At 45.5% G+C, this 15,653-nt stretch overlaps 1 protein-coding gene across 6 annotated transcripts in view; it reads left to right on the top strand.

The window, feature by feature from the left end:
• Positions 1–15,625, top strand: part of ZNF793 (zinc finger protein 793) — a 30,667-nt gene extending 15,042 nt beyond the window's left edge. For 4 of the 6 annotated variants that reach the window (XM_032173092.2, XM_032173094.2, XM_032173091.2 and 1 more), the window contains exons 3-7: positions 1,522–1,636; positions 2,698–2,743; positions 9,873–9,999; positions 10,834–10,929; positions 14,426–15,625. In XM_032173092.2, coding sequence (XP_032028983.1) covers positions 2,729–2,743; positions 9,873–9,999; positions 10,834–10,929; positions 14,426–15,408 — 1,221 coding nt within the window. In that variant the 5' untranslated portion in view covers positions 1,522–1,636; positions 2,698–2,728 and the 3' untranslated portion in view covers positions 15,409–15,625. The remainder of the gene's footprint in view (positions 1–1,521; positions 1,637–2,697; positions 2,744–9,872; positions 10,000–10,833; positions 10,930–14,425) is intronic. The other 2 variants (XM_058426248.1, XM_032173095.2) reach the window with 2 other exon arrangements.
• Positions 15,626–15,653: the final 28 nt, after the last annotated feature.

Below are 15,653 nucleotides of genomic sequence, written 5' to 3'. Positions count from 1 at the left end.
TATATATTTTTTTTTTTTTTTTTGAGACGAAGTTCGCTCTGTCGCCCAGGCTGGAGTGCAGTGGCGCGATCTCGGCCCACTGCAAGCTCTGCCTCCCGGGTTCACACCATTCTCCTGCCTCAGCCTACCAAGTAGCTGGGACTAAGGTGTGTGCCACCATGCCTGGCTAATTTTTTATATTTTTAGTAGAGTCAGGGTTTCACTGTGTTAGCCAAGATAGTCTCGATCTCCTGACCTTGTGATTTGCCTGCCTCGGCCTCCCAAAGTGCTGGGATTACAGGCGTGAGCCACCACACCCGGCTAATTTTTGTATTTTTAGTAGAGACGGAGTTTCACCATGTTGGCCAGACTGGTCTTGAACTCCTGACCTCGAGCGATCCGCCCAACTCAGCCTCCCAAAGTGCTGAGATTACAGGCATGAATCACCGTGCGTGGCCAGTTCTTTTTTTTTTTGAGACAGAGTTTCACTGTTGTTGCCCAGGCTGGAGTGCAATGGCGGGATCTCGGCTCACTGCAGCCTCTGCCTCCCAGGTTCAAGGGATTCTCCTGCCTCAGCCTCCCGAGTAACTGGGATTATAGGCATGCATCACCACGCTCAGCTAATTTTGTATTTTTAGTGGAGATGGGGTTTCACTATGTTGGTCAGACTCATCTCGAACTCCTGACCTCAAGTGATCCACCTGTCTTGGCCTCTCAAAGTGCTGGGATTACAGGCCTAAGCCACCACACGTAGCCTTTTGTTTTTAACTAAACATTTTATTTGGAAATTTTTTTCCGAAAAAAAACAAGAATATTACTGTGGTCTCCTATGTATTCCTTACCTAGGTTCATCTATGTAAAGCCATGTTTGCATGTGCTCTCTTTCTATATACAAATATATATGTATATGGATGATTATATCATAAATATATCATTCTTATTCTTTCTTTTCGTTAACTACTTAAGGCTAACTTGCAGACATGATGCTCCTTTACCCATAAGTACTTCAGGGTATATTTCCTAAGAATGAGAACATTTTCTTATATAACCAGTAGTTTTCAAAACCAGGCAATTAACACTAATTGCTAAGTCAGTGTTATCATGATTTAATAATCATGATAACTAGACTAATATAGAATATAGACTAGACTAATCCAGTCTACAATCAGATGTCAACTAATACTGTCACTTTATAGCAACTTTTCTTTGTTTCTTTTTTTTTTTTTTTTTGAGACCAAGTCTCACTCTTGTCACCCAGGCTGGAGTGCAATGGTGTGATCTCGGCTCACTGCAACCTCTGCCTCCTGGGTTCAAATGATTCTCCTGCCTCATCCTCCTGAGTACCTGGGATTACAGGTGCCTGCCACCACGCCTGTCTAATTTTTGTATTTTTAGTAGAGACGGGGTTTCACCATGTTGGCCAGGCTGGTCTTGAACTCCTGACCTCAGGCGATCCTCCCGCCTCGGCCTCCCAAAGTGCTGGGATTACAGACGTGAGCCACTGTGCCCGACCCTATAGCAACTTTTCTTTTTCCATTCCAGGATCAATCCAGGATTACACGCTGCCTTTAGGTGACACATCCCTTTAGTCTCCTTTAATCAGGAGCAGTTTCTCAGTCTTCATCTTCCATGAAGTCGACATTTTTGAAGAGTATAGGTAGGTTATTTTGTATATTGTAACTCAGTATGGTTTTGTCTGATGTCTCCTCATTGATTAGGTTCAGGTATGCATTTGGGGTGTGAACACCACAGAAAGGATGTTGTACCCTTCACAGTGCATTATATCAGGAGGCACATGATGTCTTATATGTCATTACTGGTCATGTTAACTGATCACTTGACTAAGCGATACTGCCAAGTTTCTCCAAGGGAAAGTTGCTTTTTTTCCTTTTACAATCATTAAGTGTCTTGGGGTGTGGGGCATTTAGATACTATGCTAACCATGCTTTATGGTCTATGCTTTATGACCTGTACAATATTTCTTTTTTTTTTTTTTTTTGAGACGGAGTCTTGCTCTGTCGCCCAGGCTGGAGTGCAGTGGCGCAGTCTCGGCTCACTGCAAGCTCCACCTCCCGGGTTCACGCCATTCTCCTGCCTCAGCCTCTCCGAGTAGCTGGGACTACAGGCGCCCGCCACTACGCCCAGCTAATTTTTTTGTATTTTTAGTAGAGACGGGGTTTCACTGTGGTCTCGATCTGCTGACCTCGTGATCCGCCTGCCTCGGCCTCCCAAAGTGCTGGGATTACAAGCGTGAGCCACCGCGCCCGGCGACCTGTACAATATTTCTAAGTATTTGAAACAAATAAGAGATAAAGGATATTTATTTGTTTATTTATTTGTTTAATTTTTGAGACAGGGTCTTACTCTGTCACCCAGGCCAGATTGCAGTAGTGGGATCATGGCTCACTGCAGTTTTGACCTCCTGGGCTCAAGTGATCCTCCCACCTAAGCCTCCCGGGTAGCTGGGACTACAGGTGTGCAACACCATGCCTGGCTAGTTTTTTATCTTTTTTGTAGAGATGGGGTTTTGCCATATTGCCCAGGCTGGTCTCTAACTCCTGGCCTCAAATAAGGTGTGAGCCACCACACCCAGCTAAAAGCATGGATTTTTGTACAAGATTTACAAAGGGAATTTGCAATTTCCATGACAGGCCTAGCCCCTTACACTCTGTTCTCTGTTCTCTCTTTCTCCATCTTCTTCCCCCCACATGTCTACAGGTGTCAGATCTTTTTCCAAGAACAGCAGAAAATGATCGAATACCAGGTGAGTATCACATTAAGTAGCCCAGCTTTCCTTCCTTGGGAAACTGTCCTAGAAAAAAAAAAAAAGAATGCATTGTAAGTGTGTACAGTTTGTATGTATGTACAGTTTGTATATACAGGCTGGGTTCTCAGGGAAGCTGACTCATAGATGGAGATTTTTCTCACAGGAGGTTTATTAGGCAGGCTCTCAGAACACCTATAAGACAGTGAGGGAAGCTGGATTGGGCTGAGGGAGTTGTTGAACAGAGACCTCAGAGGATATTATACTCTGGAGCTGGGATGGCCCTCAGCATTGTTGTGAATGGAGGCAAGGAGGCTTTTAGATTCTGAAATCAACTAATCATTGATTGTAGGCTGCCTCAAGGAGGGTAGATATCCTTGGATGGTGCGGTACCCTTTGGCCAAGGATAATTCTCAGAAAGGTTTTAAGCCGGCCGCTAGTGGTAGCTCACGCCTGTAATCCCAGCACTTTGGGAGGCCAAGGCGGTTGGATCACCTGCGGTCAGGAGTTTGAGACCAGCCTGGCCAACATGGTGAAAGCCTGCCTCTATTAAAAATACAAAAATTAGCTGGGCGTGGTGGCGGGCGCCTGTAATCCCAGCTATTCAGGAGGCTGAGGCAGGAGAATTGCTTGAACCTGGGAGGTGGAGGTTGCAGTGAGCCAAGATCGTGCCATTGCACTCCAGCCTGGGCAACAAGAGCAAAACTCCATCTCAAAAAAAGAAAATAATAATAAAAGGTTTTAAGCCTGCAAGAGCCTGTGCTTCACGGGGATTTGGTTGAACACTACAGCCTCCTTTCTATATGTAGATACAACGGCAAGATACTTACACATACTGCTATAACCAACATGTTATCTTTATTTTTTGTAAAGATGAGGTCTTAGAACCATGCCATTTTTTTTTAACCAGATACGTAATGCTTCATCGTATGCAAGGGAATATGACTGATTTGACCAGTCCCTCATCTGATGGACATTTGGGTAGTTTTCAGACTTGATATTACAAGCAGTGATGCAAGGAACATTCTCTGTTGGATTACAGATGTACAAAGTGGAGAGTCCAAGAGTCAGTAACTGATCTTCCTGGTAGCCCAACAAAAAGGCAAATACAGTTAGCCCAAGATTTGTACTGTTTATAAGGAAGAAGCCTATTGTTATCTCCAGGGGAAAATTAGCATTTCAAGGCGGTTTTTTTTCCTAAGATGCCTTCTTAGGACTGAAATAGAGAAGCACAGCTTCTTACAGTGTGGTCCCGGGACCTGGGCGTCTCCTGGGAGCCTGTCAGAAATACAGAACGGCCTGCTCCGCCCCTGGCCTGCTTCATGGGGTGATTTGTAGGTGTAGCCTGGGAATCTGTGTTTAAAAGGCTTTGGATGATCTTTATGCACAAAAAGTATGAAAAACATTGATAGTGATAGTAGACAAAGTTCTTAATAACTAATAAATGCCGAAGTAGGTTTTTTATATTGGTTCCCCTTGGAATAGAGTGTTAGACCCAAGGCTGACAAAAACACCAATCTACTCCAATGGATGACAATTTTTCTACTGTTTCAAATTGTAGGAATCCTAATCCTGTTGCTTGTGATCTGAGATGGAGTCTTGCTCTGTCGCCCAGGCTGGAGTGCAGTGGTGTGATCTCAGCTCACTGCAAGCTCCACCTCCCGGATTCAAGCAATTCTCCTGCCTCAGCTTCCCGAGTAGCTGGGACTACAGGTGCCCGCCACCACGCCCGGCTAATTTTTTGTATTTTTAGTAGAGATGGGGTTTCACTGTGTTAGCCAGGATGGTCTCGATCTCCTGACCTCGTGATCCTCCCACCTCGGCCTCCGAAAGTGCTGGGATTAGAGGAGTGAGCCACCGTGTCCGGCCTTTTTTTTCTTTTTTTTTTTTTTTGAGACGGAGTCTTGCTCTGCTGCCAGGCTGGAGTGCAGTGGTGCAATCTCGGCTCACTGAAAGCTCTGACTCCCTGGTTCAAGCGATTCTCCTGCCTCAGCCTCCTGAGTAGCTGGGACTACAGGCGCCCACCACCAAACCCAGCTAACTTTTGTATTTTTAATAGAGATGAGGTTTCAATGGTCTCGATCTCCTGATCTCGTGATCCATCTGCCTTGGCCTCCCAAAGTGCTGGGATTACAGGGGTGAGCCACCCTGCCTGGCCAATATGAATGATTTCTGTTTAGGGGGTCAGAGGGCTGCTTCAAGTGTACAGAAGCCCTGAATTTGATCCAAGGCATCTGTATCCTTGATCTGGACTGAGGAACACATGTACTGCCCAGCATTTAAATGACTGTCATTCTTCTTATATGTGTGTTCTAGTTTGGTAGCAAACAGTTACACATCTTATTCCTGGGAATGTCTCAGTGTGAGGTGTTCCCAGCCCCCAAGGGTCCTGTGTCCTGAGAAGACTCCTCCTTTCCCCTGAGTTTCTCATTCCTGCCTCCTCCTCCATCCCTTCTCAGTTTCCCATCGCAGGAGATGGTGCCATCCCATCGGGCAGGCCGGGACCCTGAAATTTACCCTTGACTTCCTCCCTACTTTTCCCCCTCCTTCTACCCAGTCACCATGCCGTGCTAATTTTTAAAAGTTCAGTGATTATTTTTATTTTTTTGAAACAGGGTCTTACTCACTGGAGCCTTGAACTCCTGGGCTCAAGCGATCCTCCCACTTCAGCCTCCCGAGTAGCTGGGACTATAGGTGCATGGCACTATGCCCATCTAATTTTTTCATTTTTTGTAAAGATGGGGTCTTACTATATTACCCAGGCTGGTCTTGAGCTTCTGGGCTCAAGTGGTCCTCCTGCCTCGGCCTCCCGAAGTGCTGGGATTACAGGCATGAGCTACCACACCCGGCCACAACCTCAGTGATTGCTGCCTCTTCATTCCTGTGTTCTGTGGAAATGGCATGGCTTCCTGGGTGCAGAATTGTATCTTTTCCTGGGAAATATTGACCCAGAGCCTGTCACTGTGCCCTGTGGTCAGCCCTGACTGCTGCTGTCTTACTACCCCAGTGTGTTGTTCTGGCATCAGGGAGGGTGTTTGCTTGGCACCCCCTCTGCGCTGTGCCCTTTATGTGAGTCTTAGTGTGTCATGTGCCAGGCTCCATGGCCCCTGCCCTGCTTCTGGTCCTGCCTTTAGGCCCATTTGCCTGGGCTACTACTGCTCAGGTGCTGCTGGAAGCCCAGCATTCCTCATGGAGGCAGGCCTGCAGCCTCCTGAGAATGGGGCATGGGCCTGGGCTGCTCTCAGAGCTGCTTTGGTGCTTCCTTCCTTCGGCCACTCCTGGAGGTGGTAGGCCAGTGGCCCCAGCACTGCAGTAGAGCTACCTGCCCTACTAAAGCCCACTGCACAGGCACTGAGTCCCCATTTTTTGTCCTTTAGAATTGTTTTCCTTTCTTTTTTTCTTTTTTTTTTTTTTTTGAGATGGAGTCTCGCTCTGTCGCCCAGGCTGGAGTGCAGTGGCGCAATCTCGGCTCACTGCAACCTCCGCCTCCCACGTTGAAGCGATTCTCCTGCCTCAGCCTCCTGAGTAGCTGGAATTACAGGCATGCACCATCATGCCTGGCTAAGTTTTTGTCTTTTTGGTAGAGATGGGGTTTTGCCCTGTTGATCAGGGTGGTCTTGAACTCCTGACCTCAGGTGATCCACCTGCCTGTGTGCTACGACCCCTGGCTAATTTTTGTATTTTTAGTAGAGACGGGGTTTCACTATATCGGCCAGGCTGGTCTTGAACTCCTGACCTCAGGTGATCCACCCTCCTCAGCCTCCCAAAGTGCTGGGATTACAGGCATTAAGCCACCGCTCCTGGCCAGAATTGTTTTCCCTTTCTTACAGATTTCAAAATATTGATTTATATGATTTTTCTTCTTAAATAAAATAGGCAAATTTATATAGTGGTATTATGTGCCAGGCACTGTTCAAAGGCTTTACACCTTTTAACTAATTTAAACCTCATAGTAATTAAGACACACATACTATTATTATTTCCATTGAACAGATGAGGAAACTATGGCACAGAGAGGCTAAATAGTTTTCCCAGGGTAGGCTGAGCTGATATTTGAACTCAGGCAGTCCAGCCCCAATCTACTGCTTTACATCTCATGTATGTGGTCACTATAGTTAGGGAGCAGTCCACAAGACCCTCACTTCTACACCAACTGCAAGTTTGAGGGTCTCCCTCAAAACACTTCTGGGTTTTCTGATTTACTAGAAGGACTCATAGAACTCACTGAAAGCTGTTATACTCACTGTTACAGTTACAGCAAAAGCATACAGATTAAAATCAACCAAGGCCCTGTACAGTGGCTCACGCCTGTAATCCCAGCACTTTGAGAGGCCAAGGCAGGTGGATTGCTTGAGGTCAGGAGTTTGAGACCAGCCTGGACAACATGGTGAAACCCTGTCTCTACTAAAAAAAAAAAAAAAAAAATACAGAAATTAGCTGGGTGTGGTGGTGTGTGCCTGTAGTCCTAGCTACTCAGGAGGCTGAGGCAGGAGAATCACTTGAGCGCAGGAGACGGAGGTTGCAGTGAGCCGAGACTGCACCACTGCACTCCAGCCTGGGCAACACAGCAAGACTCCATCTCAAAATAAGTAAATTAATTAATTAAGTAAAATCAACGAAGAGGCCCATGAAGCAGAGTTTAGGAGAGTTCCACACATAGAACTTCTGTCCTCTCCTATGGAAGTCCCAAACAGTGCTAAATCCTCCCAGCAGTAATGTGTGCCAATACAGACGGAGCCTTGCCAACCAGGAAAGTGCATCTAAGCCCTGGTGTCCACTTTTTATTGGTGGTTGATCATGTAGAAAGGCTTGACTGTTCCCACCACTGACCTCAGTTTCCAGCCCTTCCAAGAGGTTGAGCTGATGCCTGTGACCCAAAGCCCTCTCATTATAAACCACATCATTAGACTATCTAGTGTGGCCCAAGGCTGCTAGGTAAACAAGGACACTCCTAGGACATTCCAAGAGTATAGAGATTACTTCCCAGGAGCTGAGGGCAAAGGCCACACCTCTCTTTTGGCAAGGTCAAATTCTTTACCACACAGTCCCTTAAAGACAGGATCACCAGGACCTTCCTAGGCTGGTACCCACGGGTCTCCCTCAGTGACTGGCCTGCTCCTTCACAACTTACGCTGGGATCTCCAGGGCTATCAGCTCTTTAGAGAACTTTTGTTCTCTGTGCCCATAACCCGAGGCCTGTCAGGCGGTCAAGACTTCTTCTTTTCAGACTATTCCTCCTTTGGATCTCCTGCTGAACTCATCTTCTGCTGGCTTCTTAAATATTAGTGTCCCTTGGGGCTCTGGCCTGGGCACTCTGCTCACCTCGTCTTGCAGAGGGATCTCACTTTTGTGCTGATGCTCAGCATTTTAGCTCCATTCCTGATCTTGCTCCTGACACAAAACCCACATGCCCACGTGGTCCCCAGGCAGGTCCAGCACAACAGCCTCCTCTTTGTTCTCCCTGGTTTCCTTATCTCCAGGTGTGGCACCACCATCACCCGGTTGCCTTCAAGATACCTGGGTGTTTTCCTGCCCCTACCCTCTTTCCCTCCCACAACCAGTTAAGGTGCAGGTTCTGCTCTTCTTTTTGTTTTGTTTTGTTGTTTTAATTTTTAAAAAATGTTTGTGGGTGCTAGTAGGTGTGTGTATTTATGGGCACATGTTTTGGTACAGGCATCATGCAATGTGAAATTATCACACCATGCAGAATGGGGTCTGCTCTTTCCATCTTTCTCTAACGGTTACTGTCCTGCTTGTGAACATCACCTTTCACCCAGGTTACTACAGGGTCTTTCCTCTCACGTCCCTCCCGGTCACCCACCACACTTCTCTTTCCATCTATTGACTTTAAAACTGCCTGTGAGTTTACATTGAAAGTGCATCTCTTGTAGGCAGCATTTTTTTTTTTTTTTTTTTTTTAGTTCAGTCTGATGATCTCTGCGTTTTTGGAGTGTTTAGTCTGAGACGGAGTGTCATTCTATCACCCAGGGTAGAGTACAGTGGCACTATCCGGGCTCACTGAAACCTCTGCCTCCCAGCTTCAAGCGATTCTCCTGCCTCAGCCTCCTGAGTAGCTGGGATTACAGGCACACACAACCACACTGGCTAATTTTTCCATTTTTAGTAGAGACGGGGTTCACCATATTGGTCAGGCTGGTCTCGAACACCTGACCTCAGGTGATCCACCCACCTCGGCCTCCCAAAGTGCTGGGATTACAGGGGTGAGCCACCGCACCTGGCCCTAAAGTCCATCATTTCATTGCTGGCCGACCTCTGCATACTTTTCTCTTGTTACTAGGTAACTTGCCACCCCTAAAATCACCGTTTTGCCCCCTGGCCTTTGTTCCCACTGCCCCCCTGCATAGAATGCAGTTTTCCATCTTCCTGTGGAGGAGACTCAGCTTTCCATATCCCTGGGCTCTGAAGCCTAACCAGACCCTGAAAAATTTAACAGACAATTTGCTTCTCTGTATGCCATAGCCTACATGTCCTGCCATCACAGCTCTTGTGACACTTTTACCCTGATGGCTTTACATGTTGCTGTCTCTGTGCCAGACAGTGAGCTCCTTGAGGTCAGCACCCATCTATGACTGTGACCCCAGCAACACACAGTGGGTCTTCAATGTTTGCTGACTCAAAGTATGAATGGCAATGGTAGATAGCTTCCAATGTGATTTTCATTTTCCCCATCATATATAACACAAAGCCAAGAATATAAAAGGCCTTCCAGATAGATAATAAGCTCTAACTTATAAACTTTATGAAAATCAGCACCATCTCTTGCACAAACATTTTTTTTTTTTTTTTTGAGATGGACTCTTGCTCTAGCCCAGGCTGGAGTGCAGTGGTGCGATCTCGGCTCACTGCAGCCTCCATCTCTTAGATTGAAGTGATTCTCCCACCTCAGCCTCCCAAGTAGCTGGGATTACAAGTGTGCACCACCATGCCTGGTGAATTTTTGTATTTTTAGTATAGATGGGGTTTCACCATGTTTGCCAGGCTGATCTTAATCTCCTGATCCTCCCACCTTGGCCTCCCAAAGTGCTGGGATTACAGGCATGAGCCCCCATGCCTGGCCCTGCACAAACATTTTTTTCTACATGACTCAATGTCATTTTTGTTTCAACAGATACCTGTGTCATTCAAAGATGTGGTTGTGGGCTTCACCCAAGAGGAGTGGCACCAGCTGAGTCCTGCTCAGAGGGCCCTGTACCGGGATGTGATGCTGGAAACCTATAGCAACCTCGTCTCAGTGGGTAAGAACACCCTCACCATACAATGCAGATTATGTTCGAATGACCACTTTCCTTTCTCAGTTGCTAAAAGCAACTGGAGTACTTTGGGAGGCCAAGGCAGGTGGATCACCTGAGGTCAGGAGTTTGAAACCGCCTGGCCAGCATGGTGAAACCCTGAAACCCCATCTCTACTAAAAATACAAAAATTAGCCAGGTGTGGTGGTGGGTGCCTGTAATCCCAGCTACTCGGGAGGCTAAGGCAGGAGAATTGCTTGAATCCAGGAGGCAGAGGTTGCAGTGAGCCAAGATTGCACCATTGCACTCCAGCCTGGGCAACAAGAGCGAAACTCTGTCTCAAAGAAAAAAAAAAAAAAGGGCAATGGAAGTACTCTAGAACTTCTGAAATATTTATTTAATAATTTATTTAATAATTATCTAGCTCTTTATATGTGCCAGAAATTGTTTTAGCCACTTTAAAAATATTAACTCATTTCATCCTCATAAAAGCCTTATGAGGTAGTTACTATTAGTACCACTTTTTTACACATTTGGAAATTGAGGTACAGAGAGGTGAAGTAACTTACCCAGAGTCACCCAGCTAGTAGACAGCAGAGTCAGGATTTGAACCTCAGCGTTCAGGCAGCACAGAATGCATTCTTACCCTGTGCTGCTGCCTCAGTGGGTGTGGCTTGAGTTTCTGTGGTCCTGGATTACTAATTCCATTTGGTTTTGGACAAAGTGTGTGTTTAGTCCCCTCCCAAGTATAACATCTGTTGTGCAGCCTTTAAAGCTGCCTGAGAGACCCTGAAGACCAAGGAGCTCAGCCCAAGGCCTGGATCAATTTCCCCGGAACAGGTTATGAAGGCACCAAACCAGATGTGATCCTCAGGCTGGAGCAGGAAGAAGCACCATGGATTGGTGAGGCAGCATGCCTGGGCTGCCACTGTTGGGGTAAGTGTGATAAACCTAGCAAAAGGGGTACTGAAGGAGGCTGGCACGTTGGGAATTTTGTTCAACGTTCTTCTCTTAAAAGCCTTGACATTCCTGCGAGAGCTTCAGCCACGTTAATGACTCTTAAACTTCCATGCAACCCCACCGCCCATATCTGAGTGTTTTTCTCGCCTCTACTTGATTGCACCTCTGTGCTTATGTGCTTGGTCCATCTCTCTTTCTCCAGAATCTTTCACATGCAGGTATTCTTACAAATAAAAGCTTATATGATTCTCCTGTTCCTGCTTCCTATTCTCTGTTCTGACACTTTCCAGATGAAATGCTTCAGAGCTACCTGCTTTCCCTAATTTCTGCACTCAAATTTAAATTGCTCCCATAGACCAATGACTGTGGGATCAGAGAAGAGGAAGCAGTGAATTCCATGTTGGGGTGGGGAGGTGTGAAGCAAATGGCTGAGCTGGGCCCATATTAACCACTGCTGATTAACACTCGACTCACTGCCCCTCTCCCTTCAGCTCTGTAAGACATTGCAGCAATACCCATGGTACCCTGAGGGTTGATGGATGGCCCACTCTTAGGGATGCCTCTGAACTTCTGCTTCTGGGGCTCTCTGGAGTGTGTTTCTCCATTAAACTGTGCTCTTCAGCTGTCCGGAGACTGTGGTATCCTGGTTATCAGTTGCTCTGCTCTTCTTTTCTTCTCCTCTTCTGAAAATGTCTTAACTGCAAATTCCACAAGAATGTGTCTAGTCAGCCTCCGTTTTTCCAACTACTCTGTTATTATCTATTTCCCTGGCTCAAACCCAGCGTTTTCCTTCCAAGGAACAATTGCATTTTCTGTTTTCCGTAACTTGGTTCTCTTCCCAGTGGTGTCATCCTCTCAAAGAACTCACTCATTCTGAAAGTACATGATCCTCACAACCAGCCCCTGTGCCGTGTTGGGCCCTTTTTTCCCCCTTGCACTGCCCAGCCCTGCATTTAACCAGTCTGTGGATTACACTACAGGTGTGCACTTACCCTGTTCTTTGTGTGTCAAAAACTAAAATCATCTTCATTTGTTTTTGCTACCCCTGCCACACACACTCACACTCACACTCACACACACGCACACACACACACACACACCACTTCATCTTGCTTTTTGTTCCAGAGCTTTGTTACCATGTTTTCATTTTGAATCTTCTGCCTTTACCACTCACTAACTGTTCCATTCATATGTGTGGTTTTGTTAATTTTTTTTCTTCTGAGAAATGGCTTTAAATCTTCCTCTCTGCTTTTTTTTTTTCTTTTTGAGACAGGGTCTCACTCTGTCACCCAGGCTGGAGTGCAGTGGCATGATCATGGCTCACTGCAGCCTCGACCTCCCGGGCTCAAGCAATCCTCCTACCTCTTAACCTCCCGAGTAACTGGGATTACATTCACACGCTACCACACCTGGCTAATTTTCATATTTTTTTGTAGAGAAGGGGTTTTGCAATGCCGCCCAGGCTGGTCTCAAACTCCTGGGCTCAAGCAGTCCACCTGCTTTGGCCTCCCAAAGTGCTGGATTTACTGGCATGAGCCACCATGCCCAGTCCTTCTCCACTTTTTTTTTTTTTTTCAGATGAAGTCTTGTTCTGTCACCCAGGATGGAGTGCAGTGGTGCCATCTCAGCTCACTGCAACCTCCGCCTCCTGGGTTTAAGCAGTTCTCTGCCTCAGCCTCCCAAGTAGCTGGGATTGCAGGCATGTGCCACCACCCCAGGCTAATTTTTGTATTTTTAGTAGAGATGGAGTTTCACCATCTTGGCCAGGCTGGTCTTGATCTCCTGACCTCATGATCCATCCGCCTTAGCCTCCCAAAGTGCTGGGATTACTGGTATGAGCCACTGCACCCAGCCCCACTTTTAATTTTCCACTGATATCTCCTAAAATCAGACCCAGATTATCTTACAACTGAATGTCTTTAAGTGAGGGGTTATTAATTATTTTTGTGCCATGGACTTCTTAGGCATTCTTTTGAAGGCTATAGACCTCACTTCTATGTATAAAAATACAATAAAATTCATAAGATTATAAAATAAATGACTAAAGTACAGTAATTATCAAAATAAGAAGCTGGAAAATAGTTATCAAAATATTTTCTTTTTTTTTTTTTTTTTCAGACGGAGTTTCGCTCTGTTGCCCAGGCCGGAGTGCAATGGCGTGATCTTGGCTCACGGCAGCCTCCTCCTCCTGGGTTCAAGCGATTTTCCTGCCTCAGCCTTCCGAGTAGCTGGGACTACAGGCATGCGCCACCACGCCCAGCTTATTTTGTATTTTTAGTAGAGACTGGGTTTCACCATGTTGGTCAGGCTGGTCTTGAACTCCTGACCTCAGATGATCCATCTGCCTCGTCCTCCCAAAGTGCTGGAATTACAGGCGTGAGCCACCACGCCCGGCTTCAAAATATTTTCAAAATGTGCAATATAATAGTAGATGTACTTTTTTATTTATACATTAATGAGGCCTAGCATCAGGTCTAATAACTGTCATGATCTCAAAGAAGAGATGATTATAAATATAATAATGTGACATGAAAATAACAATATTCACAAGCTAGTATCAAGTCACAGGAACCACCAATACCACTGTGTTTTGTTGCTTATATTCATATTCAAAGGAAATGTTCAATTGTAGTTGGAACTCAGTGAAAACAAAAATGTAATTTTTTTTTCTATCGAAGTGCACAAGTCCCTCCCTGAATTCTGCCTACCAAGTTAAGAACTCTTGCTTCAGTCCTAGTTAGCTTTGTTGATTTTATTTTTTTATCTGGTTCACCTTAGAATGCTTTGCCATTTATATGGTAACTAACTAGCCCAACATGATACACCCTTGGATGACCGCTATACCAGTGCTTGTTAAGCTCCAAGGTGTTTAGAATCACCCGGGCATCTTGTTAAAATGCAGATTCTGATTAAGTAGGTCTGGGGCGGTGCCTCAGATTCTGCAAATCTAACAAGCTCCAAGTAAGGCCAAAATAGCCACTTGAAGACCCACATGCTGGATAGCAAGGTACTGTATAACATTTAACCTTCTTTCTTCTGTAACAGGGATCAGCAAACTATGGCCTACCAATTGGCCACCTGCTTTGTGAATAAAGTTTTATTAGAACACAACCACATTCTTATGTTTACATATTGTCTATATTTTCATGGTATGGTGGGAGAGTTGAGTCATTGTGACGGAGACCATATGGCCCACAAAGCCTTTACTTTCTGACTCCTTAAGAATAAGTTTGCCAACCTCTGCTCTGTAATATCCTATTTTCTTTGAAATTATTGGTCTCTATATTATATATTGAATTCCATTTGTGCCAATGTTCAGAATCCTCTTTATTCATAGAACACTCTTCCCTGCGTTTGTGCTTTGGGTTATGGTTCATGTTCTGTATTTCTGTGCTGTGCACTCTTTAAATTTTGAGAGCATTTCTTAAGTAGTATGAAGTTTCATAAGGATGATTCACTGTACTTTCTCCAGAAGACATCTGGCGAGTTAATATCCAGAGGAAAAGACGGCAAGACATGCTTTTGAGGCAAGGCACAGCCATAAGCAAGAAAACATTGCCCAAGGAAAAAAGCCGTGAATATAATAAGTTTGGGAAAATATCACTTCTGAGCACTGATCTTTTTTCTTCAATCCAGAGCCCTAATAACTGGAACCCTTGTGGAAAGAATTTGAACCATAATTTAGACTTGATTGGTTTTAAGAGAAACTGTATAAAAAAGCAGGATGAGTGTTATGGTTATGGGAAATTGCTTCAGCGTATAAACCATGGTAAACGACCTAATGGAGAAAAGCCCTGGGGTTGCAGTCACTGTGAGAAAGCTTTCACCCAGAACCCAGCACTTATGTATAAACCAGCAGTAAGTGATTCTCTCATGTACAAACGGAAGAGGGTTCCACCTACAGAAAAACCCCACGTCTGTAGTGAGTGTGGGAAAGCCTTCTGCTACAAGTCTGAATTCATTAGGCATCAGAGAAGTCACACTGGGGAGAAGCCTTATGGCTGCACTGACTGTGGGAAAGCCTTTTCACATAAGTCAACCCTCATCAAACATCAGAGAATTCACACTGGGGTAAGACCCTTTGAATGTTTTTTTTGTGGGAAAGCCTTTACCCAGAAGTCACACCGCACAGAACATCAGAGAACACACACAGGAGAGAGACCCTTTGTCTGCAGTGAATGTGGGAAATCGTTTGGTGAGAAGTCATACCTCAATGTACATCGAAAAATGCACACAGGAGAAAGACCCTATCGTTGCAGAGAATGTGGAAAATCCTTCAGCCAGAAGTCATGCCTCAATAAACATTGGAGAACTCACACAGGAGAGAAGCCCTATGGGTGCAATGAATGTGGGAAAGCTTTCTACCAGAAGCCAAACCTCAGCAGACATCAGAAAATTCATGCTCGGAAGAATGCCTACAGGAATGAAAACTTAATAATTGTGGGAAATACTTGAGCAAAATATCTGGTTTCATGGTATGTAGGGAATTCTTTTTTTTTTTGTTTTTTTGAGTTGGAATCTCACTTTGTCACCCAGGCTGGAGTGCAGTGGTGTGATCTTGGCTCACTGCAAGCTCTGCCTCCCGGGTTCATGCCATTCTCCTGCCTCAGCCTCCCAAGTAGCTGGGACTACAGGTGCCCGCCACCATGCCCAGCTAATTTTTTTTTTTTTTGTATTTTTAGTAGAGACGGGGTTTCACC

Source organism: Hylobates moloch, unplaced genomic scaffold (genome assembly GCF_009828535.3).
Source record: "Hylobates moloch isolate HMO894 unplaced genomic scaffold, HMol_V3 SCAFFOLD_13, whole genome shotgun sequence".
NCBI classification, from domain to species: Eukaryota; Metazoa; Chordata; class Mammalia; order Primates; family Hylobatidae; genus Hylobates; species Hylobates moloch.
Note: the sequence above shows the minus strand (reverse complement) of the source record. Positions and strands in the feature narration are given on the sequence as shown.